Source organism: Lithobates pipiens, unplaced genomic scaffold, assembly GCF_037356315.1.
Source record: "Lithobates pipiens isolate NorthernLeopardFrog02 unplaced genomic scaffold, aLitPip1_a1.2 Scaffold_13, whole genome shotgun sequence".
In the NCBI taxonomy this organism is placed as follows: domain Eukaryota; kingdom Metazoa; phylum Chordata; class Amphibia; order Anura; family Ranidae; genus Lithobates; species Lithobates pipiens.
Genome location: NW_027507718.1, coordinates 279,943,498 through 279,968,735, shown reverse-complemented (window position 1 = coordinate 279,968,735; position 25,238 = coordinate 279,943,498). Strand labels below are relative to the sequence as shown.

The following is a 25,238-nucleotide window of genomic DNA, read 5'->3' as shown; positions in this document are numbered from 1 at the left end:
ATTATGTCTAATAACTACTTTTGTCCTCCACTTCTGTTCACCAGTACCCACCTGCATTCAAACTACAACTATTTAATATGTATCCCCTTATCTGCCTTCCAGAAATAAAAACATCTATATTTATTTTCAATTAGAATTCACTTGCAATTAATTAAAATTCAACAATACACATTGTTACTAATCCAAAATTACAACAAAAAAACAGCAAGTTTGTAAATAAAATAAAAGTGTTGTACTGCAAAGAGCTATCTAGACATTAACTGTAAATTACCTGTCAAAAGTTTATACATACAAGTCAACATGTTTCAAAAAGCCAGCCCAAGACAATCTTTTAGATGACATCACAGTTAGCGCCTCTATAGGAACTGCCATTTAAAAACTATTCTAATAACAACATCTTAGTGTAGGTGTCTTGGAGTTTGATGTGAGAATTATATAAAGCAGTAATATATGGGGAGCTAATCTCCCAAGGTGTCCTCAAAAAGTGAGGAGAGCAGACATATTTCAGCTTATTTAGGAAATATGTAGTCTGGAAAACAAACAAAATATTGGACAATGAAGAGCACAAGCTGAATGCCTCCTGCTTTAAACTACCAACACTTAGATAGCCATGCTCAGTAAATGGATACAGTAGACACGGTACTTGTCCCACAAATTTTATGAATAGGAAAAAAGTCAGGTAAAAGGAGACCCTTCCAACTAAAGCCCACTAGCACACATAACTGCAATCCCCCCCAAAAAAGGAAAGTATCAAGCTCAGTGCACAAATTACTATCTGGTTTCCCTGTTACGTAGAGACGTCCTCCTAAGGTCCTGACAATCCAACTTAGGCATGCCATAGATGGTATAAATTTCTTTGCTGCAACTACGAGTTGCAGCAAAGAAATTTGCACGATTCCCTCATCAGCACAGACAGTGCTGACAGGGGAATCCCACCTGCCGAGCAATTGTCTGCTCCCGGCGGAGAAGCGGGGGCGGGTGGTTGAAGCCGTCCTCACCGGGAGAGGACAGTGATAATTTCTAGAGGCTATAGCAGCTGCTAGTGATAATCGCAAGAATCCGGCAGGCTTGTTGTACCAAAATTGATTAATTGAACACATGATTCAAATGGTCTATAGCCAGCCTTAGGACATTCCTAAGACGTCAGTCTGGATTTGAATACCAGGTAATGAGCTAGAGATAACACCCCCAGTGCTGTACATATAGCCCAATGGGTAAAATCTAAATTTTACTTTTCAGTTCTTGTCTCTCACCTCTGATGTAGAAAAGGTATTTGATAGGGTAGGTTGGTTGCTCAAGAAGAAAACTCAAATAAATACTTAGGAGTAGGCCCTAACATGTTGAGTTGGATAACGGCAATTCGTAAAGACTGCTTTGCCAGGATCAAAGTCAATGGGGTCCTTTCTCCAGGCAGGGTTGTTCAGTAGCACATCCTGCTTCAAAAAATAAGCCTATTCAGAGCATTAGGCTGCATTCACACCTGAGCTTTACAGCTCATAAAACACCTGAAAAAATGCCCAACAAGCAAAATCCCATTTATTTCAATGGCACCTGTTCACATCTGAACATTTTGTCACCTGAAGCAAAATGCCTGAAGCTCAAAAAAGTACATGAGCTTCTTTTTTAGGCAGATTACAGGCGTTTTTCTGCTTTTTAAATTGGTGACCTTTTGACCTGTACAAAATCTTAGAAAAATTGTGGCAAAATCACGGTAAAATTGTGCGACTTTCTGCCTAAAAAAAATACACTCAGGTGTGAATAAAGCCTTAAAGAAGTCTATATAGGTTCTAGGGAACACAATCTTTCTTATAATATAATGATATTTTATATTCTTTATGACTGAACTGATCACCTCCCTGCTACAACATTTTGGTGGCTCTATCAAATTTTTGAATTTACCATAATACTACCTATGAAGCTACCACATGCAGAAGCTGACTCCCTTAAACTTTATACTTTTATGTGGCAACAACAATCTCTGAACAATACCTGAAATACCTGGGCATCCAGCTTGCAAACTTTGATCATCTGCTTTATTCTAGGAACCATGTTCCACTGTTGTAGACTATAAAAACAATCTGGAAAACTGGAACAAATTTTGTTCACATGGATCGGTAGAATTAAAATTATCAAAATTAATGTGCCCGCTAGAATTTCGTTCTTGGTGTAGATAATACTTGACGTCTCTCAAGAGGACAGCCACACACAGATTTAAATTTGGTCACTCCCTGGTGAACCAAAATTTTTCTATCAGTCTCTGGCCAAGGGGTGCCTGCGAATTAGAAACCAACCTTGCAGCTTTGATTAAAGTTGAATAATGCCACTGCTGAAGGTGTAGGCTAATTACGTACCTCCTAAAGCCTGGCCGAAATACTCTCAAAGATGGCATTGTTGCTAAGACATTGTTAGGATGATCCCTCTGTGTGAGCTCCTCACTATTACGGGAGCAAGCTTCCTATGATTCATGGGAGCACACACACAAAGTGGAGACTCTGGCAAGATTCTAAAGGTTCGAAGGACACAGAGGGGCACCCACATACCTGAAATTAGCTAGGGCAGAGATAGCATACCAAGAAAAATAGGGTTTAAAAAAAAAAAAAAAAAAAAAAAAAAAAAGAATAGTAAGAGCATGTAAGTCTGACTATAAGCTTCTCAATTTGAAAAAATGCCTTCAATATCACTTTATTGCTCAGACTTCTGGCATCGCCTGTTCCCATTAAATCTCACTCCTGCTTCACCAAAATCACTGAGAGATACAAAATAAAACAGTGGGCCCAATATATGCAATATATGCAGAAGTTCACGCATTATGTTTACCTGGAATGTAATATTTATTAACTACTGTTTATCATCCATGAAAACGTTACCCCTCAATGTTATGCTATTCAGTAGGACTCTTTACTGCTGCCAGCAGTGCTAATTAGTAAAATGAGTAGAATAGTTTGTGAATCAAACTAGCTCAAGGCTGAATGAGAATGGCATGCCCGGTATGTACCAAAGGAAACTGGCAATATACCAGAGAAATGTCTGTTAATGGGTTATTTAAAAAACCACTCAACTCATTAAACATCTGCTCTATCCCATCTGACTAAAAGATATATTTTAAATGAAACAATATCTCCAGCTCTTCACATGTGAAGTATGATGTTTTCATATCTTTAGTCATTAATACTAAATAAATGCTTCAGTAAATTGAGACACTTACAATGTGTCACTGAGAATACTTACTAAACACATCACCCCGTTGTTTGCCCTGGTCCTGGATCCTGTTATCATCTGGAGGTCTAGTTGAGGGTGGTGTAATTGTTGTTGTATAGATGACTGTAGTGGTTGTTGGTTTCGGTGGTCTGGTCACTGGTTGTGGTGGTCTGGTCACTGGTTGAGGTGGTCTTGTCACAACCTGGGGAGGCCTTGTAGGTGGCTGCGGAGGCCTTGTCACTGGCTGAGGTCTCGTCACTGGTTGAGGAGGTCTGGTTGCTGGCTGTGGAGGCCTTGTCGCTGGCTGTGGAGGCCTTGTCGCTGGCTGTGGAGGCCTTGTCGCTGGCTTTTGAGGCTGTCTTGTAACTGGGTTAGGCACTGGCCTAGTCACAGGTGGTGATCTGGTTGTAGTTTTAGCTGTCTTTGAAGGAGGCTTGGCTGTAATAGAGGGTGAAGGAGGCCACTTAGGATGTCTGCCACCATAGTCTGGAATCCTGTTACTGCTTCCTTCACTACCACTTAGTGAGCTGCCATTACCTCTAAAATAGTTTCCAACATTATCTTTACCTGGTAGAAAATTATGAGGCCCCAGTGGATCGATCACAACTCTGGGGATAGCTGGAATTGAAAAAATATTTGAAAATTAGATATTGTGTATGTTCATTTTGACCAAATGACCAAAATCTGTTATTCGACAAGCATTTTTAGACCCACATGCCTAAGGTTTATAGTGACAGCTCAGGGCCCTAAATCACAGAGAATGCACCCAACACAACACAAACTGCGAGACAGGCCTTCTCATCCAACATCAGTGCCTGACCTCACAAATGTGCTTCTGGAAGAATGGTAAAACATTCCCATAGACACACTCCTAAACCTTGTGGACAGCCTTCCCAGAAAAGTTGAAGCTGTTATAGCTGCAAAGGGTGGGCCAACTCAATGTTGAACCCTACAGACTAAGACTGGGATGCCGTTAAAGTTCATGTGAGTGTAAAGGCAGACATCCCAATATTTTTGACAATATAGTGTGCACATACATACATATATACATACATACATATACGCACACACACACACACACACACACATACACACACACACACACACACACAGAGTATCTCACAAAAGTGAGTACACACCTCACATTTTTGTAAATATATTATTATATCTTTTCATGTGACAACACTGAAGAAATTACACGTTGCTACATCATGGAGGAGTGGAATAGGACCCCAGTGGCAACCTGTGAAGCTCTGGTGAACTGGTGGCCACAAAAAATATTGACACTTTGGGCCCAATTTGGACATTTTCACTTAGGGGTGTACTCATGTTTGTTGCCAGCGGTTTAGACATTAATGGCTGTGTGTTGAGTTATTTTGAGGGGATAGCAAATCTACACTGTTATAGAAGCTGTACACTTACTAATTTACATTGTAGCAAAGTGTAATTTCTTCAGTGTTGTCACATGAAAAGATAATACAATATTTACAAAAATGTGAGGGGTGTACTCACTTTTGTGAGATACTGTGTGTGTATATACACACACACACACACACACACATACATATACATATTTATCGGTGCATAACACACACTTTTTCCCCCTTAAAAATAGGGTGAAATTTGTGTGTGCATGTTATACACCGATATAGGCTGCCACCGAGGGGAAGGAGGGGACGAGCGATGCCGAAATAGAGCTGGATCTCCTGTATACTCAGCTCGGCATCATGCCCAGTCCCGCCCCTTGGCCCGAATCCTATGATGGGCATAACACCGAGCCGAGTACACAGGAGGTGGATACTGAGCAATGCTACAGGTGGGCACTGATTAGGCTGCACTGATGCTCACTGACCATTTTGCTTCAAAGTGGTTTATTGTTTTTTTTAAGTTTTCTTTCCTGAAATTTCCCTCTTAAATTGGGGTGCGTGTTATGCACCGCCGTATGATATACACTGATAAATATGGTATATACACAGGATCTCATAAAAGTGAGTACACCCCTTACATTTTTGTAAATATTTTTTTTAATTCTTTTCATCTGACAACCCTGAACAATTGACACTTTGCTACAATGTAAAGTAGTGAGTGTACAGCTTGTATAACAGTGCAAATTTGCTGCCCCCTCAACATAACTTAACACACAGCCATCAATGTAAACCGCTGGCAACAAAAGTGAGTACACCCCTAAATAAAAATGTCCAAATTGGGCCCAATTAGCCATTTTCCCTCCCCGCTGTCATGTGACTTGTTAGTGTTACAAGGTCTCAGGTGTGAATGGGGAGAAGGTGTGTTAAATTTGGGGTTATCGCTCTCACTCTCTCATACTGGTCACTGGAAGTTCAACATGGCACCTTGCGGCAAAAAAACTCTGAGGATCTGAAAAAAAGAATTGTTGCTCTACATAAAGATGGCCTAGGCTATAAGAAGATTGCCAAGACCCTGAAACTGAGCTGCAGCATGGTGGCCAAGACCATACAGCGGTTTAACAGGACAGTTTCCACTCAGAAGAGGCCTTGCTATGATCAACCAAAGAAGTTGAGTGCACGTGCTCAGCGTCAAAGTCAGAGGTTGTCTTTGGGAAATAGACGAGTTAACGAGTGCTGCCAGCATTGCTGCAGAGATTGAAGGGGTGGGGGCTCAGCCTGTCATTGCTCAGACCATATGCCGCACACTGCATCGATATGGGCTACATGGCTGTCGTCTCACAAGAAAGCCTCTTCTAAAGATGATGCACAAGGAAGCCCACAAACAGATAAGCAGACTAAGTACATGGATTACTGGAACCATGTCCTGTGGTCTGATGAGGCCAAGATAAACTTATTTGGTTCAGATGGTGTCAAGCTTGTGTGGCAGCAACCAGGTGAGGAGTACAAAGACAGGTGTGTCTTGCCTACAGTCAAGCATGGTGGTGGTAGTGTCATGGCTGGGGGCTGCATGAATGCTGCAGGCACTGGAGAGCTACAGTTCATTGAGGGAACCATGAATGCCAACATGTACTGTGACATACTGAAGCAGATCATGATCCCCTACCTTCGAAGGCTGGGCTGCAGGGCATTATTCCAACAAGACAATGACCCCAAACACACCTGCAAGATGACCACTGTCTTGCTAAAGAAGCTGAGGGTAAAGGTGATGGACTGGCCAAGCATGTCTCCCAACCTAACCCTATTGAGCATCTGTGGGGCATCCTCAAACAGAAGGTGGAGGAGCGAAAAGTCTCTAACATCCACCAGCTCCGTAATGTCATCATGGAGGAGTGGAAGAGGACTCCAGTGGCAACCTGTGAAGCTCTGGTGAACTCCATGCCCAAGAGGGTTAAAGCAGTGCTGCAAAATAATGGTGGTCACACAAAAGATTGACACTTTGGGCCCAATTTGGACATTTTCACTTAGGGGTGTAATCACTTATGTTGCCAGTGGTTTAGACATTAACCACTAGAGATCCGCGCTATAGCCGAATGATAGCTACAGCGCGGACCTGCTTTGCCGGGACGACGTCTATCGACGTTGTCCCATGCACGAGCGGCCTGCACGAACCCCTGAGGGACGTGCGCGGCACGCTCTGTGATCAGCGAGTCTATGAGACTTGCCTGATCACGGATCGGAGCAAGGATCAGAGCAAGGGGTCGATCCCGACCCCTTACCACGTGATCAGCTGTCAGCCAATGACAGCTGATCATGTGACACAACAGAGCCGGTAATCGGCTATTTTCCTCCTCGTGCTGACAGCCGATCACCGGCGGCCGTGAGAGGGACTTCAGTCCCGATCACGGCCAGCTCATCAGTGCCCACCTGCCCCCTGCCAGTGCCACCTACATATTAAAAAAGTGCCCTCCATCAGTGCCCACAGTGCCACCCATCAGTGCACACAGTGCCACCCATCAGTGCACACAATCTGCCTCAACAACAGTGCTGCACCCCAGTGCCACATATCCGTGCCCATCAGTGTCACCTACCAGTGCCCATCAGTGCCACCTATCAGAGCCACCTATCAGTGCCCATCAGTCCCATCTATCAGTGGTACCTATCAGTGACCCTTAGTGCCACCCATCCGTGCCATGTTATCTGTGCCCATCAGTACTGCCTTATGTGTGCCTATCAGTTCCACCTTATTTGTGCCTATTAGTGCTGCCTTAACTGTGCCTATTAGTGCCGCCTTAACTGTGCCTATTAGTGCCGCCTTAACTGTGCCTATTAGTGCCGCCTTAACTGTGCCTATCAGTGCCCACCAGTGCAGCCTATCAGTGCCCACCAGTGCAGCCTATCAGTGCCCACCAGTGCAGCCTATCAGTGCCCACCAGTGCTGCCTCATCAGCACATTTCAATGAAGGAGAAAAATTACCTGTTTGCAAACTATGAAACATGAATTTTTTTTTTTTGCATCTTTTTTTGTTTGTTTAGCAAAAAATAAAACCCCCAGCTGTAATTAAATACCACCAAAAGAAAGCTCTATTTGTGGGAAAAAAAATGATAAAAAAATTAATTTGGGTACGGTGTTATATGGGCGCGCAATTGTCATTCAAAGTGCATAAACGCTGAAAGCTGAAAATTGGTCTGGGCAGGAGGGGGGTTTAAGTGCCCAGTAAGCAAGTGGTTAATGGCTGTGTGTTTAGTTATTTTGAGGGAGCAGAAAATGTACACTGTTATACAAGCTGCACACTCTCTACTTTACATTGTAGCAAAGTGTAATTTCTTCAGTGTTGGGTAATGAAAAGGTATATTAAAATATTCCCAAAAATGGGAGGCGTGTACTCACTTTTGTGAGATACTGTGTGTGTGTGTGTGTGTGTGTGTGTGTGTGTGTATATATTATATATATATATATATATATATATATATATATATATATATATATATATATACACATACACATATATACATACACACACACACACACACACACACACACAGTGTAGAAAGTCATTGCAGGTATATTCATTTCAAAGCCCCATATTGTCATGACACTTTGAAATCATTTTATGTTGTATTATATTATGTGTCAATATAGTCACATAGTAGGCGAGGTTGAAAAAAGACCAATCTCTGTGTGTGATTATATGTCAGTATTCTGCGCTGCAAATATCCCACTAGCTCCCCACCTCTATACGTACCTGAGCTCGATTTCCATCCAGCAATCTGCATGAAAGCAGCAGCTCTCTTTGCTCTCTCCCTCCTCACTGGACAAATTGATAGCAGCAGGAGCCATTGGCTCCTGTATACTGTTGTTGTTCAGGTGCTTATCTAATAGTTTTCTGAAACCACCACCTGTGGAAAGGAATTCCACATCCTTGCCGTTCTTATAGTAAAGAACCCTCAATGCGGTTTAAGGTAAAATCTCATTTCTTCTCATTTATAATGAGTGGCCATGTGTCTTATTAAACTCCCTTCCACGGAGAAGTTGTATCCCTATCCCTGGGGGCACCAGTGTGGTATTTGTAAATTGAAATCATATCCCCTCTCAAGCATCTCTTCTCCAGAGATAATAAGTTCAGTGATCGCAACCTTTCTTCATAATGTAATCAAAGGATTAAAATTTCTAGTGATGTGCATTTCAACTTAAAGCCAAATGAATAATTAAACATTAAAGCTTTGTTTTTTGGTGTTAAATAAACAAACATGTTATACTTACCTGCAATGGTTTCGCCCAGAGCAGCCCTGATCCTCTTTTTCTGGAGTTCCCCGCCTGAGCTCCTCACTCCTCCTCTTTGGCGAGTGCCCCCATAGGAAGCTGCTTTCTATTGGAGCACTTGTGCAGACTCGCTCCCAAGCTGCCTTGCCTGCCTCCATTGACACAGTGTGGCTCGGCCCCATCCCCTGCTCCCTCATCACAGAATTTGATCGACAGCGGAGGGAGCCAATGACCCCTGCTATCAATTTGCCCAGTGAGGGGGGAGAGGGCAGAGAGAGCTGCTGCTTTCATGCAGATTGCTGGATGGAAATCAAGCCCAGGTAAGTATAAGTGTGGGGGGCTAGTGGGACATATGCAGCGCAGACAGTTTTTTACCTTAATGCATCTTATACATTAGGGAAAAAGACCCTAAAGTTTTGAAACCACTTTTACATTTTTGCCAGCCTAAGTGCATTAGGTTAATAAAAGTTAGATATAGGTCTTATTATTTTATTATGATATGCTATTGTTGCAGCTCTATATGAAGCTGCCCTTTTCTGGCAGCACCCTGGAAATTGGGGCTGCAACCCTCACACAGAGCAAAGCAGTCCTCATCTCTAGAGGTCTGACATGCCCCCTGCACCATGCTTTAGTCAAGAATGCTGCTCAGGGATAATGAATATTGTTAATTGGAACACTGTGTAGGAGGCGCCTCAGAGTGCTGGAGATCGGAACGGCTGAGTGATGTGTAAAAGCAGCGTTTCCAATTTCCGGGGTTCTACTGTGCTGCTGTCAAAGGGCTGCTTGATACAGAGCTACAAAAATAACGCATCATAAAAAATAAAAAAAAAAGCTTACATTTTAGCCAACCTACCGGTAACTGCATGAGAGTAATACAAGTTACATTTGAACTGCAGATATAAAAGACACACATTAATGCAGCTGTATATTCAAAATTATATTAAAATTATATACTGTTTTAATTAAAAGCAATGTAAGTAGCTGAATGTGACTTGGAATTACCCTGGTACAGTCCCTATACTGTTTGTATATAATATGTTTGGCACACACATGACACTTACGTGTACAGTCTGCTCCATTGCCACGGTAGCCTTCATTACATTTGCACTTGTATGATCCTGGTGTGTTGTAGCATCTTGCATAGTTATTGCACTGATACTGCCCGGTATAGCATTCATCAATATCTGTCAAATAAAAGTGAAAAATAATTCAAATAACCACTGCATCAAAATCATTATGATGACTACTTTAATGATAAAAGTTTATACAATGGCAATGCAGGGAAACAAATATAACACGTTAGTAAATGAAACAAAACGAAAAAAAAAAAAAACTGTTAATAACATTTGCTGATAAAGATCTGAAAGCTTCACAGGCTTATCTCAGAAGCTATGATATTTAAGGTAAAGTATATGACAGACTTCCTGTTTAGTTATCCAATAGATGAATAGTAGCAGCTTGTAAACCTCTGTTAGCCTATAATGGCAAAAAACATTAAACAATAAGCCAAACAGCAAAGTACAATATAATTACAGATAAGGACACGTGAAATATCTTATTCTATTCTGTAAAGAGGGCCAAAAGATACGGTATTTTGATCATGCATGTTCCCTATAAACCAGTGGTCATCAACCCTGTCCTCAGGGCCCACTAACAGGCCAGGTTTGCAGGATAACTGAAATACATCACAGGTGATATCATTTGCTGCTCAGTAATTGCATTGTATTCTAGTCTGCATCTCCCCAAGGCCTGTTAGTGGGCCCTAAGGACAGGGTTGATTACCACTGCTATAAACAATTACACTGCTAAACAGTGTTAAAATAAATAAAACATTTGCAAAATAAAGTGCTTAATTCTTGATTTTACTTACCAAAACACTGGTATTTTCCATGGGCGTGGATTAAGTCATATCCAGCATAACACTTGCAGATATAGCTGCCAAATGTATTGACACATTTTCTAAAGCGAGGACATACAGCTTTTCCTGTTGCACACTCATCAACATCTAAGAAACAGACATGAATGTTTAGTCTGGAACTGACTAGGTTTACAAAGGTATAAAACATTTATTTTCTATCATTTCTATCAAGATACTGATTCCCTACAGAATATAAAGATGTGGCTTCCCTGGTCCCTTTGAGACATCAAGCAACTCTGTTTTGTGATAGATGGAAAGTCTGTTAAGTCTGAAAATGTACATTTAGCCAACCAGTCCAATACTATCATTAACAGCGTACATAGTAAATGTGCTGTCGAAGTACATTTTATGCCACATTTACGATGCAATGCCACATGAAGTAAAGAAAACAAGTTAAAAGGTACTCGTACACTGAGGGTACAGGAACTTAAGAATCACATTCTTTAGCAGGTTAGTGCATGGGTAGGAAAAATTCTAGCATTTTGAGTAATTCACTCATGTTAGTACAATTGTATGGAAATCATTCCTAAATGAACAAGTGGGGTTTGCTTAATTAAAAATGTTTAAACCAGACAACCAGATTGAAGGGCAATGTGGATCAACACTTGGCAACACTTGCTCTGATCATTCCCTGTTATATATAAATGGTCTGCCCATTGTCGACTATAATAGAAAGCAGCCCAACAGTGAGGATCCAACCACTGAGTTATGTATCTAGTTCATTTGGTTGTTAAAGCTGAATTCAAGGTATGGCTATTTTTTCAAAGCTACATTGGTCAAGCTTGGACCCATGTCATTTTTTGTGCTATACATGGCCGATCACTGTGGAAGCTGGAAACCACAGTAGTAGGCATTGCCACACCTTGACCAAAGAACGCTTTGCATTCATTGAGAAAAAGTTGTGTTCTCTGCATGGTACCTGTGTCAAGCAACCTTCTGTGTTCACTAAGCAGCGGGGGGGGGGGGGGTGGGGGGTAGGGGAAGGAGGGGGACTGGTCAAGCAGCAGGTCAACTGCTTGGCACATGACCCAAGCTGGATCCATGTAACTATGCAAAAATAGCCTTCCCTGGAATTCAGCTCTAGGTTATGTGTGCATTTTTTCTTATTTCCATATATTTTATGCATTTGTACATTACTTACCTACACATGTTCTCCCATCTGGTCCTAGCTGCAATCCTGGAGATGGACAGCGACAGCGAACCTCTCCTTTTACTACATCACAGCCATACTGGCAATTTGACATAGAGCAAGTATGTGCATCTGAGGTGAAGAGAGCAAGCACGTTTACTATTTTTATTATTACAATATATCTATATATATATATATATATATCTATATATATATATATCTCTATATATATATATATATATATCTATATATATATATATCTATCTCTATATATATATATAATCATTCAGTAAATCAAATGTTTTTTTTTTTATGCATCCAGTCAGTATATATCAATTTAAAAAAAAGGACACTTAAAAATAAAGTTGCAAGTTTCTGAAACCTATACCCGATAACCACAAATAGATCTCCTTCATTAGTCATGGCTGAAATATGGACTACAGTATAAAATCACTGGATGTGGCACAGGTATCTGATGGGTAGAGAAACCTGCAAGTAGTATAACATGAATAACCCTTTTCCATGGTGTTAGTTGTACACATAGCCATAAGAGAAGGCGTGTTCCTTTTCTCCCTGCAATAAAAAAACACCTGTTCTTGAGTCGACCTAGAGAATTCTGGTCAGTTACATGTCTCTCATTCTTAGATGAAAGCGGGAGCTCAGGCCTGGCATATACACTATTTGACAGCATCCTAAACACTTAGTAGGCTCTACACTTAATGGTATTTACAATTCTTTCATACTTCATGTCCACACTATTGGAAGTACAAAGCAAAGCTTAATTTAACACTTTAAAAAAATTCATGGGCCCCTTTTGGCTGTAGCTACAATATACTTGGCATCATGTATCAAAAGTGTCTGAAAAGTGGTGGCTTTGCTAGTAGAAACTACTCATTATGCAGAAGTCACCTTTTCTAAATACTCATTAGAACATACTTTTTTCTACCAGGATGAGAGGTCATCTGTGCAGCTTTTTCTGGACTTTCAACATAAACCACTGCATAACTAGACTAGACTGCTTTGCTCTTGGGCTTCTCATCTAACAGTTACAATTTGCAAACGTTCTTTAACTAGTTGTGGACACGGGAGTATCACACACACCCAAACGTAATGTACACAAGGCGTATATGTAGTACGCCCTGTCTTGCTCTGCTTCTGCTCACCCGGACACTTGTGGCATTTTCCAACTTTAGAGAGATAGCATAGAGTTGTCATGTAAATATAAAATCACTACAGTACAATGTGAAAAACCAGGACATTAAACAATAAGAGAGAGAGACAAACTAACACAGTTATCATTGTTTCTACTCCGTTTTATTTACCTGCAGATCAAAGGGATGAGCTTCCCTCTGATTATGATATCAATATTTCTATTTTTCTAACCATTGCTATTTAAACTCTTTTTAGTGTTAGCTGTAAATTTTTTGGGTGTTCCATTTTTTTTTAACCACTTGCTGACCGCTGCACGACGATGTACGTTGGTAGAATGGCATGGCTGTGCAATTGGGCGTACCCGTACATCCCTCCATGTGTGCCTGCCGCAGGAGCATGCCCCGCAGACTCAATTTCAGCCGGTGGCCTGCGAACGTGGCACGGAGAGGCAGAATGGGGTGATGCCTATGAAAACAAACCATTTCCCTTTAGTTCTGCCTAGTGACATGACAGGGATGTACTGCTGCCAGTGATTGGGAGCAGTGATCTCTGTCATGTTCTAGTGAGCCCACACACTTAATTCCTTGATCGCCCCCTAGTGTTTAACCCCCTCCCTGCCAGTGACATTTATACAGTAATCAGTGACTATTTTTAGCTCTGATCGCTGTATAAATGTCGATGGTCCCAAAATAGTGTCAAAAGTGTCTGATCTGTCCGCCGCAATGTAGCAGTCGCAATAAAAAAAAAAAAATCGCAGATCGCCATTACTAATAAAAAAAAAATAATAAGAAAAATGCCATAAATCTATCCCCTATTATGTATACACTATAACTTTTGTGCAAACCAATCAATATAAGCTTATTGGGATTTTTTTTTACCAAAAATATGTAAAAATACATATCGGCCTAAACTGAGGAAGAAATTGGCTTTTTTTTATATTTTTTAGGGATATTTATTATAACAAAAAGTAAAAAAATATTTTTTTTTTTTTTTTTTTTTTTTAATTGTAGGTCCTTTTTGTTTATAGTGCAAAAAATAAAAACCGCAGAGGTGATCAAATGCCACGAAAAGAGAGCTCTATTTGTGGGAAAAAAAAAAAAAAGGACGTCAATTTTGTTTGGGTGCAACATCGCACGACTGCTCAATTGTGAGTTAAAGCAACGCAGTGCCGTATTGCAAAAAATGCTCTGGTCATGAAGGGACTAAAGTGGTTAAAAAGTGCAAAATTGGAAAGAAGCACCTTTTTTTCATTTGCTAGTAACGCTTCAAACTTTGTGCCAAGATCATAACTTCAGTGCCATTTTATATGGGGCAAATGATAGAAAAAAATGTATACTTTATATCTACAATAACACTTATTTTTTAGGTTGAACATATTTGTCATTGATTTTCATCAAGGAATATAAAGAAAAAAATCAGAACAATTTGGAATACAGAAAACAGAAAAAGGGAGAATGGGTTTACAAAAAAAAGGGGGGGGGGGTTAATTTTCATCATAGTGCGATATAGTTTCACAACTATAATGAGTTCTAGATCGAAGACTATCGGTTAAAAGACTTTTGGGCACACAAGAGTTTATGCTGTAGCCTAGAGAACCGAAGCGTCAGAGCGTAAGGTGTGGAAAAAACACTATAGGGAGATTAACAAGTATGGCTTGAAATGCACTGAGCAAAATTATAAAAACGCAAAACACTTTTGTATTTGCCCCATTTATCATGAGCTGAATTCTAAGATCTATGACTTTTTCTATGTAAACAAAAGGTCTATTTCTCTCAAATAGTGTTCGCAAATCTGTCTAAATCTGTGTTAGTGAGCACTTCTCCTTTGCCGAAATAATCCATCCATCTCACAGGTGTGGCATATCAAGATGCCGATTAAACAGCATGATTATTGCACAGGCATGCCTTAGGTTGGACACAATAAAAGGCCACTAAAAAACGTGCAGTTTAACTGTAGTGGGGGTCCAAAAACCAGTCAGTGTCTGGTGTGATTACGGATTCCCTCACGCAGTGCAGCACATCTCCTTTGCTTTGAGTTGATCAGGTTGTTGATTGTGGCCTGTGGAATGTTGGTCCATTCCTCTTCAATGGCTGTGCGAAGTTGCTGGATATTTTCAGGAACTGGAACGCGCTATCGTATACGCCGATCCAGAGAATCCCAAACATGCTCAATGTGACATGCAGGGGCATTGCTAGGTGGCAAAAAGACCAGGGGCTTCAGCCCGAAATCAGAGCCTGGCACCGGGGGGGGGATGATGGGGCGACGGGCTTGTATGGAGGGGGGGGTGTTACCTACCTGACATACATTGACCTGACACACACTGACTGCTGATCTAATGTGTCACCAGCAGTCAGCACCCCCTCTACATTAGCTCAGAGTCCCCTTACATCAGTACCCCCTTAGAGATCTCTATTAGATCAGTGTCCCCTGCCCCTAAAGGCTGCCTTACTGAGAGCCATTTAGTTTAATTTAGAGTCAGGAAGTGTGGGAGCCGGAGTTTGGGGGAGGAGCGAAGCTGCTCTTCTGTAGTGCCATTTTCCTTCCTTCCATAGTGTGGGGGGGCTTGGGGAGAAGGCAAAGTAGAGGCAGATGCTGCATCATTGTGCCCACTATGTCGGCAAGACACATTTGAACTGGTATGCTCACTCACTCACAGGTCCACCGCCTGTATAGCCAATAACAGAGCGGCCACTGCCCACCCCATCGCTTGTACAAGCTGTATGTGACAGTAAAACACTGATGGCGGCGGGCACGGGAATCGGGATGCGCCGCTCTAAATCTTGTGGCCGAGGCCACTGATCACAGGACGACTGAACAGTTATGTGCCCAGGTTTCAGGCGGCTTTAAAACTGGGCACATGTGTCCAAACCGGATAGGTTGCATCCCTACTGCAGGAACCGGCGCTTAGACACTCGGGGCTATTGGCCCCACATTCAGGGCTCAAGCCTCAATAACCACCCCTTAACGATGCCTATGGTGACATGTTTAGTGAGTATACTGGCCATGTAAGAACTGGGATGTTTTCAGCTTCCAGGAATTGTGCACAGATCCTTGCAACACGGGGCCGTGCATTATCATGCTGCAACATGAGGTGATGTCATGGATGAATGGCACATCAATGAGCCTCAGGATCTCATCACGGTATCTCTGTGCATTCAAAATGCCATCAATAAAATGCACCCGTTTTCATTGTCCATAGCATACTCCTGCCTATACCATAAACCCACCGTGGGCCACTCAATCCACAACATTGACATCAGCAAACCGCTCACCCACACAACCCCATACATACTGTCTGCCATCTGCCCTGTACAGTGAAAACCGGGATTCAAACCATGAAAAGAAAGCCTCTCCAAAGTACCAGATGCCATTGAATGTGACCATTTGCCCACTGAAGTGGGTTATGATGACGAACTGCAGTCAGGTGGAGACCCCGATGAGGGCGACGAGCATGCAGATGAGCTTCCCCGAGATGGTTTTTGACAGTTTGTGCAGAAATTCTTTGGTTATCCAAACCGATTGTTGCAGCAGCTGTCCCTTGAGGCTGGTCTCAGATGATCTTGGGAGGTGAAGATGCTAGATGTGGAGGTCCTGGGCTGGTGTGGTTACATGTGGTCTTCGGTTATGAGGCCAGTCGGATGTACTGCAAAATTCTCTGAAACGCCTTTGGAGAAGGCTTATGGTAGAGAAATGAACATTCAAGTCAAGGCAATAGCTCTGGTGGAGATTCCTGCAGTCAGCATGTCAATTGCACGCTCTCTCAAAACTTGCGGCACCTGTGGCATTGTGCTGTGTGATAAAACTGAACATTTTAGAGTGGCCTTTTATTGTGGCCAGCCTAAGGCACACCTGTGCAATAATCATGCGGTCTAATCAGCATCTTGATATGCCACACCTGTGAGGTGGATGGATTATCTTGGCAAAGGAGAAGTGCTCACTAACACAGATTTAGCCCTGGTTCACATTGATGCTACTTTGAAATCACGCCCACTTCGCTTGAAGTAGCGCGATTTCAAAGTAGCAAGGTCAACGTGGTTTCAGGTGCTACTTGATAGACATCTGTGTGGCTTCATGCACAGATGTCTATTGAAGTCGCACCTGAAATCGGCAAAAGTAGTGCAGGAACTTTTGCAAATCATTGTGGCACCGCAAAATCGGTGTTGCACTGACTGGAACAGTGTCATTGCCTCTAATAGGCTGCGACTTGATCTCTTGGATGAGGAAAGGGTTAAAAGAGCCTGAAAAGTGCAGTTGCCGATTCGCCCCAAAGATGCTGCTTGCAGGACTGTGTGAAAGCACTCAGGCTTTCACACTGGGGCTGCAGAAGCGGCAGTTTTCAGGTGCTTTACAGGTGCTATTTTTAGTGCAAAAACGCCTTGAAAGTGCCTCAGTGTGAAAGTGGCCTAAAGATCTCCTAATCTTTCTCAGCAAAGGACTATAGTTAAGGGAGCAAAGATTTTATAAGTGGTGTGGCAGTGGCGGTGCGTCCATAAGGGCACACGGCCCTGCCGCCTCTCTCCAGCCACCCCACTCTATGACCAATGGATAGATTGATTCATAGCATGAATCTCTCCATGGCCACTGCTGCTGCCACCCCCTATTCAGGTGCCCGGTCCCTTTTCAGGTGCCTGAAATACAGCGGCGGGGGGTGTTTTTGAAGCACCTGATTAGAGCCCTAGGCTTTAATAGGCGTCAAAAAAGGTGACCTACGTGTGCCAAGCTTGTTCACCCAGGTGTGTTAGAACAGCAAATTAATATTCGCTTTACTAACACTGAACCTCCTCTTCTCCAATCAGGTGCTCAAGTCCGTTACCCATCACCTGATTGGCTGAAATGACAGGCGCTGTGATTGGACACCTATCAGGTATCCAATTGCCTATAGGAGAGGACGGAAGAAGATATATGAAGGACACCAATCGCCGCTGTCACCCGCTGCCTCACCAAGACAGGGTAAGTGCCGGGCAGACGGTGAGGGGGGGGGGTCACAGTGGAGGCATTTGATGGCACAGTGGCAGCATTTGATGGCACAGTGGCAGCATTTGATGGTGCACAATGGCGGCGTTTGATGGGGCACAGTGTACAATTGATGTTTTTTTTTTTTTTTTTTTCAGTTTGCTTGCACCCCCCAAAATTTTTTAGTACCAGACACCACTGGAGTTCCTGTAAGAAAGAGGATGCTAATGTGGGGTTGGGTGACGTAGAGTAACAAGTCATCTGTGTATAGGGATAGTTTGCAATTGGCTGAAGGTGTTTGGATTCCATGTATGGAGGGGTTTTGCCAGCGCCATTAGTGATAGAAAAAGCATCAGATTTTGTTCCATTGGTGAGAAACACAACTGAGGAGGAGGAATATAATGCCATGATTTTGGAAAGCAATTTAGACACTATTATTTTTTTTAACCAACGCTGATCAAAGTAAAACATATATTTTTTTTAGGGCAAAAAAAACATCATATTGTTAACTGGAGATATTACTGAATTATTTAAAAATGCACTGGTCCTCTAGGGATGTACAGGTGTGAGAGCTTAAGAGGGTAACTTAAAAAAAAAAAGCAAATTAAATAAAAATCTATATCATATACAATTGCTACACAAGCAATACTGTAATTTAATGTGTTTAAAAATGACATTCCCTTTTCTTTTTTCAGTCTTCGTCATTTTCTGTAAAATTCAAAGCAATATGGCAACCTGGGGGTATTTTTGTATACACTTTGTGTACAGAACTTCCCCAGAAATGTGATTTCCTGCTTGTGTGATTGGCTTACCGATTTTTCCTGAAGTCTGCACTAAGATACTGTATAAGTAAAACTGTAGGCACCCCAAGCAATATGGCTTATATTTTGCTGAGATACTCAAAATATAATTACTTCTAAATACGTCTAATATTACTTTAATTACTCCTAAAGGGATGCAAATACTACAACTTTCCCCATCTGAACCCTGCAAGTGCACCAGCTATCTAGAATGAACTCAGACACTCCCATTCAGGAATTAGCCTTCCAAGGACATTGAAAATACAGTTTTTCACTAAGGATAGAAACAGTTTGCAGGGATTGTTTTTTTTCCTCAACAAAAAGTGGACTTACTCTTTCAGTAGCTAAGAGCAGTTCACAAGTGTTTTGTGAGTTTTCCATGCTGGAGTGTCTGTTTGTTCTGGGCTACCAAGAGCATAGTGTAGATGAATGCGCCTCATACTGTATGCAATTTCAAAATGCAATCAGTGATGAGAGACATGTACATGCTATGCGCCTATGCTCATAATTAAAATACATTTTCTATGTAAACCATACATCTGTCTCAGTTACTCTGCTGGTCCAGCACCCTTGCTTTCAGACATCTATAGTGCTATGCTAACTGCATGCCATTATATCAATCTTTTTATTTCTCTTTAATAATCCTAATCTATTACCATAAATCATTTTTTTTGTATGGTACTTAGTATGACCAGCACACAAATTAGAAAATAGGAACAAGGCAAGCTTAGGTCTGTGCAGGCAGTCATGTGTTTCTATCATCAGCCAGTAATGATAAAATAATAATGCAAGACAGTACTCCTGGACTGATTCGACATACTTGAACATGATCCATCAGGCATTAGCATGTATCCATTCAGACAATAGCACTTGTAGCTTCCATATGTATTCATGCAGCGGTATTTGCAGGGTCGAGGCTTCAGTCCACATTCATTTAGATCTAAGTAGCATGGGGATGAAAAAATAGATGAGTATGCAAACGTCCATGTGTAATGATCTTAATGATTCATTATGTTTTTGTGAATGTTTAAAGGTTTAGGTATTTACAATGAACTCCAGTATGCAGGAATTTGAGGTTACAGCTTGCTGCATGAAAAACCTACCGAAAAATATATACATTGTGTTCATGTATGAACAGATTTCAGGTGTAATAAAAACATTCACCAATGGATATTTCCTAAGTTGTAAAAAATATTCACTGATCGTTGTGTTTGAGAGCAACCCACAACTTTATCACAAACAGTAATTTTGAGAATGGCAAGGACAATGAAACTGTATAATATGCAGTTGCTAACATATTAAGTGTGTTAAAACAAACACTAAATATAAATTTCAGGGGCCAAGCCCCATTGTGCATAATTCTGAAGTAATAAAGTCTAATGCCCATGCACACGATCGGAAATTTCATCAGCAAAAGTCCAATGAGAGCTTTTGGACGGAAATGCGAGCGTGTGTATGCTCCATCGGATGTTTGCTAGCGGAATTTCGGCCAGCAAAAGATTGAGAGCAGGTTCTCAATTTTTCAGTCAAAAAAAGTTCCAATAGGAAATTCCGATCATCTGTACAAATACCGACGTGCAAAAATCCTACGCATGCTTGGAAACAATTCGACGCATGCTCGGAAGCACTGAACTTAATTTTCTCGGTTCGTCAGTGTTGTACGTCACTGCGTTCTTGACGGTCGAAAGTTCAGAGAACTTGTGTGACCGTGTGTATGCAAGCCAGGCTTGAGCGGAATTCTGTTGGAAAAACCATCCAAGTTTTTTCCAACGGAAAATACGCTCATGTCCACGGGGCATTGGTGGCCATGTAGTGCATTTTCAGTTTTGAAAAAGCACACTACAGGCCATTTAACATGGCTTCCTATGGATGTAGTTCACATCTGTGCATTTTATGGAAAGGGCCAGGGACTTTTTTCTAGTTTTTGATTCCATTGACTTCAACGGATAAAAAAAAGTGTATTGAAAAACGCAAAATGCACTTGGAATATGCAAACTGCAACCTGCATAGGTGTGAACCAGGCCTTAAATTTTAATGGAGCTTTAAAATGGGTAGAGAGGAACCTCATACCTGATTCTGATCACAGGCACACATTCTTGGGTAAAACAATGAAGAGTTAAATACCAACAGAAAGCTGTTTAAAGAGGAGTTCCACCCAAAAGTGGAACTTCCTCTCATTTGTCTCCTCCCCCTTCCGATGCCACATTTGGCACTTTTCGGGAGGGGGGGGAGGGGAGAGTGTATACCTGTCTTTGACAGCTATCCTGTCCCCACTTTTGGGAGTCCAGGCCATGGCGAATTATGTCAGCGGCTCGGCTCCTTTCTCCTCTCTCCTCCTTCCCCCCTCCCGCTGGGTCAGTAGGAGAGTACAGCAGTGCCTCGCGCATGCGCAGCACGGATCTGGCGTGAAGCCGTAAGGGTTCCCTCACCGGCAATGGCGGTGGAAGCTCCAGACAGCTAATGGAAACATGCCGACATCCCTGGACTCCAGGACAGGTAAGTGTCCTATTATTGAAAGTCAGCAGCTGCAGTACCTGTAGCTGCTAGCTTTTAATTTTTGCAGGGGTGGGCACACCTCCTCTTTAAGTTAGAAGAAACGTTTGCCTGCAGAAAAATAATAGACAAAATATTATTCCTCATATGTTTTAACCCCTGTAAATCCATTTTGTACAGTCAGGTGGCCAGACCATTTTTGCAATTTTTCCTTTGCTTTTTTATTTTTCACTTGTAACTTTCGGAATTTGTGAAAGACCCCCAAACCATATATTTTCTCAAATCACATGATCAGTAGAATAAAAAAAGGTGCTACTGATTTTTCAGACTCCACAGTATATGCGCAAATGTTTATCAAACCAATATATTTGCAAAAAATACACTAAAACGATTATTAGTAGATAAAAACACAGCAAATCTTACAAAATTCCTACTAAATATAAAAGCTTACCCTGTATTGAGTTAATCAATAATCAATATTTGTAACTTTCAAATTGCGCCTTTTTTGCGAAATGGTGAAAATTAAACAGACGCAAAAGTGTAAATATCCAAATTTCTCAAACAATTTGAAGATTTTCATTTTTCCCTTACAGCTTTCAGAATTTGTGAAAGACCCCCAAAACCATATATTTTCTGAAAGCATATGACCTCTAAAATAAAAAGAAGGTGCTACTGATTTTTTAGACCCTGTGGTATTTGCGAAAATGTATACCAATATATTGGCAAAAGATACACTAAAACCATTATTAACAGATAAAAACACAGCTAACTTTACAAAATTCCTGCTAAATCTCTACTAAATATAAAAGCTTAATCTGTATGGCGTTAGTAACAAAAACCCTTTCATTTTTACATTACGCCTTTTTGCAAAATGGTGAAAATCAAAAGCAGTCTGCCCATCACAGTGCCCCTGAAGTCTGCCCTTCCTTTTCTTTCTAACATCACACTTCCCTATTCTGATCTCTGCCTCCCCTGCACAGAACTCCAACCTTTAGCAGGGCAGTGGCTGTTATCAGTCCGTGTCCTCTCCCAGTTCTCCCACCCACCCAAAGGTGTCTTCCTCTCAGCAGGACAGGGGGCGGGAGAAGTTCTCCATTCTGATCTGCAGCTCCTCCCACCCCTGCCCAGCTGAATGGATGACCTAGTTGGCTAGGTGCTCGGGAGAGGACACAGACATGTCCGCACAGCAGGAGGTGAGAGCCCGACCATGGTATGTGATAGTTCTGTGAGGACCGTAGTTGACACTCATCTGCTGCTGTGTGGCCTGAGCAGCAACACGCCACAGGCCAGCACGAGTCCCCAGGATTGGGGACCCCTGCCCTAGACAGAAGCAAGCATTTAATCCTTGTAGTACAAGCACAGCCCAACTATAAGGAAGCTTTACTTTTACTGGAGTTCACATTTAAGGCTGCTGGGAAGAATCTCTGCCCCTTGTGACATTATAAATTAAAATGTACAGTAGTATACTTCCTTATTAGGACACGGCTGTAACACAGGGGCATCATAATTCCAAGCTACTTCTTTTTGATGAATGAGTAGTGATTTTTACGAGATAAACCCCAGCAGCCTTAAGTGCAGGAATCATGACTTTTTGTTTTGGTGTGGGGTAACTGCAAAAGTTAACTGGTAAGCAGTATCTACTACATATGACACTTTCTGCTCAACAAATGCAGGTTTCCATGCCTGACCTATCATTAGGCCTTAATTCTCTCAAGTGCTTATGACCTTCACAAATACTGACCTTTAGCGAGTCTATTTTTGCATTGGATTTTCAAGGCTGATCTTAGTTGTGCAGTAAAATTAACCTTAAACTCAGGTAACCTTACTTAAATTTTTTAGATTTGTATTCCTATAGTGCTTTTTTTCCCCAGGGGACTCAAAGTGCTTAGGAGGGGGGACAGCTCTCAATTGAGCCAGTTAACCTACCAGTATGCCTTTGGAGTGTGCAAGAAAATCCAAAAGTACATGAAGAAAACCCACACAAGCACAGGGATAAAATATAAACTCCATGCAGATTGTGTGCTGGTGGGTATTGATATTAGTATGGGTACCTACTACAAAGCCTGTGAATTACCCAATTAAAAACAAAACAAAAAAAAAAAACACTGGTTTTGTTAAAATAAGTACCGTGACATATAAAAATAATAAACAAATGCGTTGCCATATTAATTTATAAATATATATATATATATATATATATATATATATATATATTATTTATTTATTTTTTACCCTTCATATTCTTACTTTCATATATAAAGGTAACTGTAGGAAAAACAATTGCAGTTCAACCAAACTACCTTAGAAGAACATAAAATATTCACACTACAAATCAGAGTAAGAATCATAAAACTTGATTAATTGAAGCAGTAAATATGGCCACAAAACTATTGTCATAAAGGGGGCTGTAAATGATTTGTGCATTTATTATGTATATTTTCTTATGTGTTTATTATGATAAGGACTAAAACAAAACTTTTTTTATGCAAGTAAAATGTGAAATATTGCATATAAATATGTTGTATTTTCTTTCTGAGCCAGAAGATTGAGCTTTGGGCTTCTTTTTAGGTTTTTAATCTCTCAGTTTGCTTCTTTGAAGTTAAAAGCCTCCTGTTTACTGACTACAATAGCACATGCTGAAATATGCTCAGAAAAAAAAAGATGATTCTTCAGTAGTGATGTTCCTTATATGCTAGTTCAGTAAAACGTTTCAATCAGATAAAGCCAGATGAAGGCTGCTACTACGGTCTTGTCTTTAGATAACCCATGGCTCTCTGAAAAATCTTCATATGTTAATGCAGAACCATGGCCTCCTGTGAGATAAATTATAAGTACATTTTTTTCTTAATCCCTCTGCAATGTCTCACAAATACCTGTTGATCCTTCTTAGATAAGTCTACATAATGCAGCTTCCTGTGTGTCAATGATGCTACACTGCTTCTAAATTCAGAGCAGAGTTGCCACTTTCATGTAGGCTGTGCTTGCTTGCACTACAGTGGAATGAAGAAATGATGCAGGGGGCATTGCTATCAGAATTGTTACTGCTGATTCACAAGCCTGTAGCTTGTTACTAAGCACCTATGATGATCATAGGCAAAAAAATACTATGACCATCAGCTCTATCTAGTAGTCATAATGGGCTCTTTTCCCGATTCATGTTATTCCTATGAAGAAATAACATCGGACCTCTAGAAAAAAAAACAGTCTAGTAACATGCCACACATATTGAATGTGCATGCAATTTTGTAGTAAGAATAGCTTTTCAAATGTTTTATAAATATACCCCTTGTATAGTGCCTTGCGAAAGTATTTGGCCCCCTTGAACTTTTCAACCGTTTGCCACATTTCAGGCTTCAAACATAAAGATATAAAAATTTTATTTTTTGTGAAGAATCACCAACAAGTGGGACACAATTGTGAAGTGGAACGAAATCTATTGGATTTTTGAAACTTTTTTAACTAATAAAAAAATAAAAAGTGGGACGTGCAAAATTATTCGGCCCCCCTTGCGTTAATACTTTGTAGAGCCACCTTTTGCCGTGATTACAGCTGCAAGTCGCTTGGGGTATGTCTCTATCAGTTTTGCACATCGAGAGACTGAAATTCTTGCCCATTCTTCCTTGCAAAACAGCTCGAGCTCAGTGAGGTTGGATGGAGAGCGTTTGTGAACAGCAGTTTTCAGCTCTTTCCACAGATTCTCGATTGGATTCAGGTCTGGACTTTGACTTGGTCATTCTAACACCTGGATACGTTTATTTGTGAACCATTCCTTTGTAGATTTTGCTGTATGGTTGGGATCATTGTCTTGTTGGAAGATAAATCTCCGTCCCAGTTTCAGGTCTTTTGCAGACTCCAACAGGTTTTCATCCAGAATGGTCCTGTATTAGGCTGCATCCATCTTCCCCTCAATTTTAACCATCTTCCCTGTCCCTGCTGAAGAAAAGGAGGCCCAAACCATGATGCTGCC

At 41.2% G+C, this 25,238-nt stretch overlaps 1 protein-coding gene across 3 annotated transcripts in view; it reads right to left on the bottom strand.

Annotated features, from left to right (window-relative positions):
• NPNT (nephronectin) overlaps positions 1 to 25,238 on the bottom strand; it is a 148,222-nt gene that overhangs the window by 30,389 nt on the left and 92,595 nt on the right. For 2 of the 3 annotated variants that reach the window (XM_077476670.1, XM_077476671.1), the window contains 5 exons: positions 19,599 to 19,718; positions 11,886 to 12,005; positions 10,697 to 10,831; positions 9,888 to 10,010; positions 3,229 to 3,816 (listed from right to left, as the gene is read on the bottom strand). In XM_077476670.1, coding sequence (XP_077332796.1) covers positions 3,229 to 3,816; positions 9,888 to 10,010; positions 10,697 to 10,831; positions 11,886 to 12,005; positions 19,599 to 19,718 — 1,086 coding nt within the window. The remainder of the gene's footprint in view (positions 1 to 3,228; positions 3,817 to 9,887; positions 10,011 to 10,696; positions 10,832 to 11,885; positions 12,006 to 19,598; positions 19,719 to 25,238) is intronic. The other variant, XM_077476673.1, reaches the window with a different exon arrangement.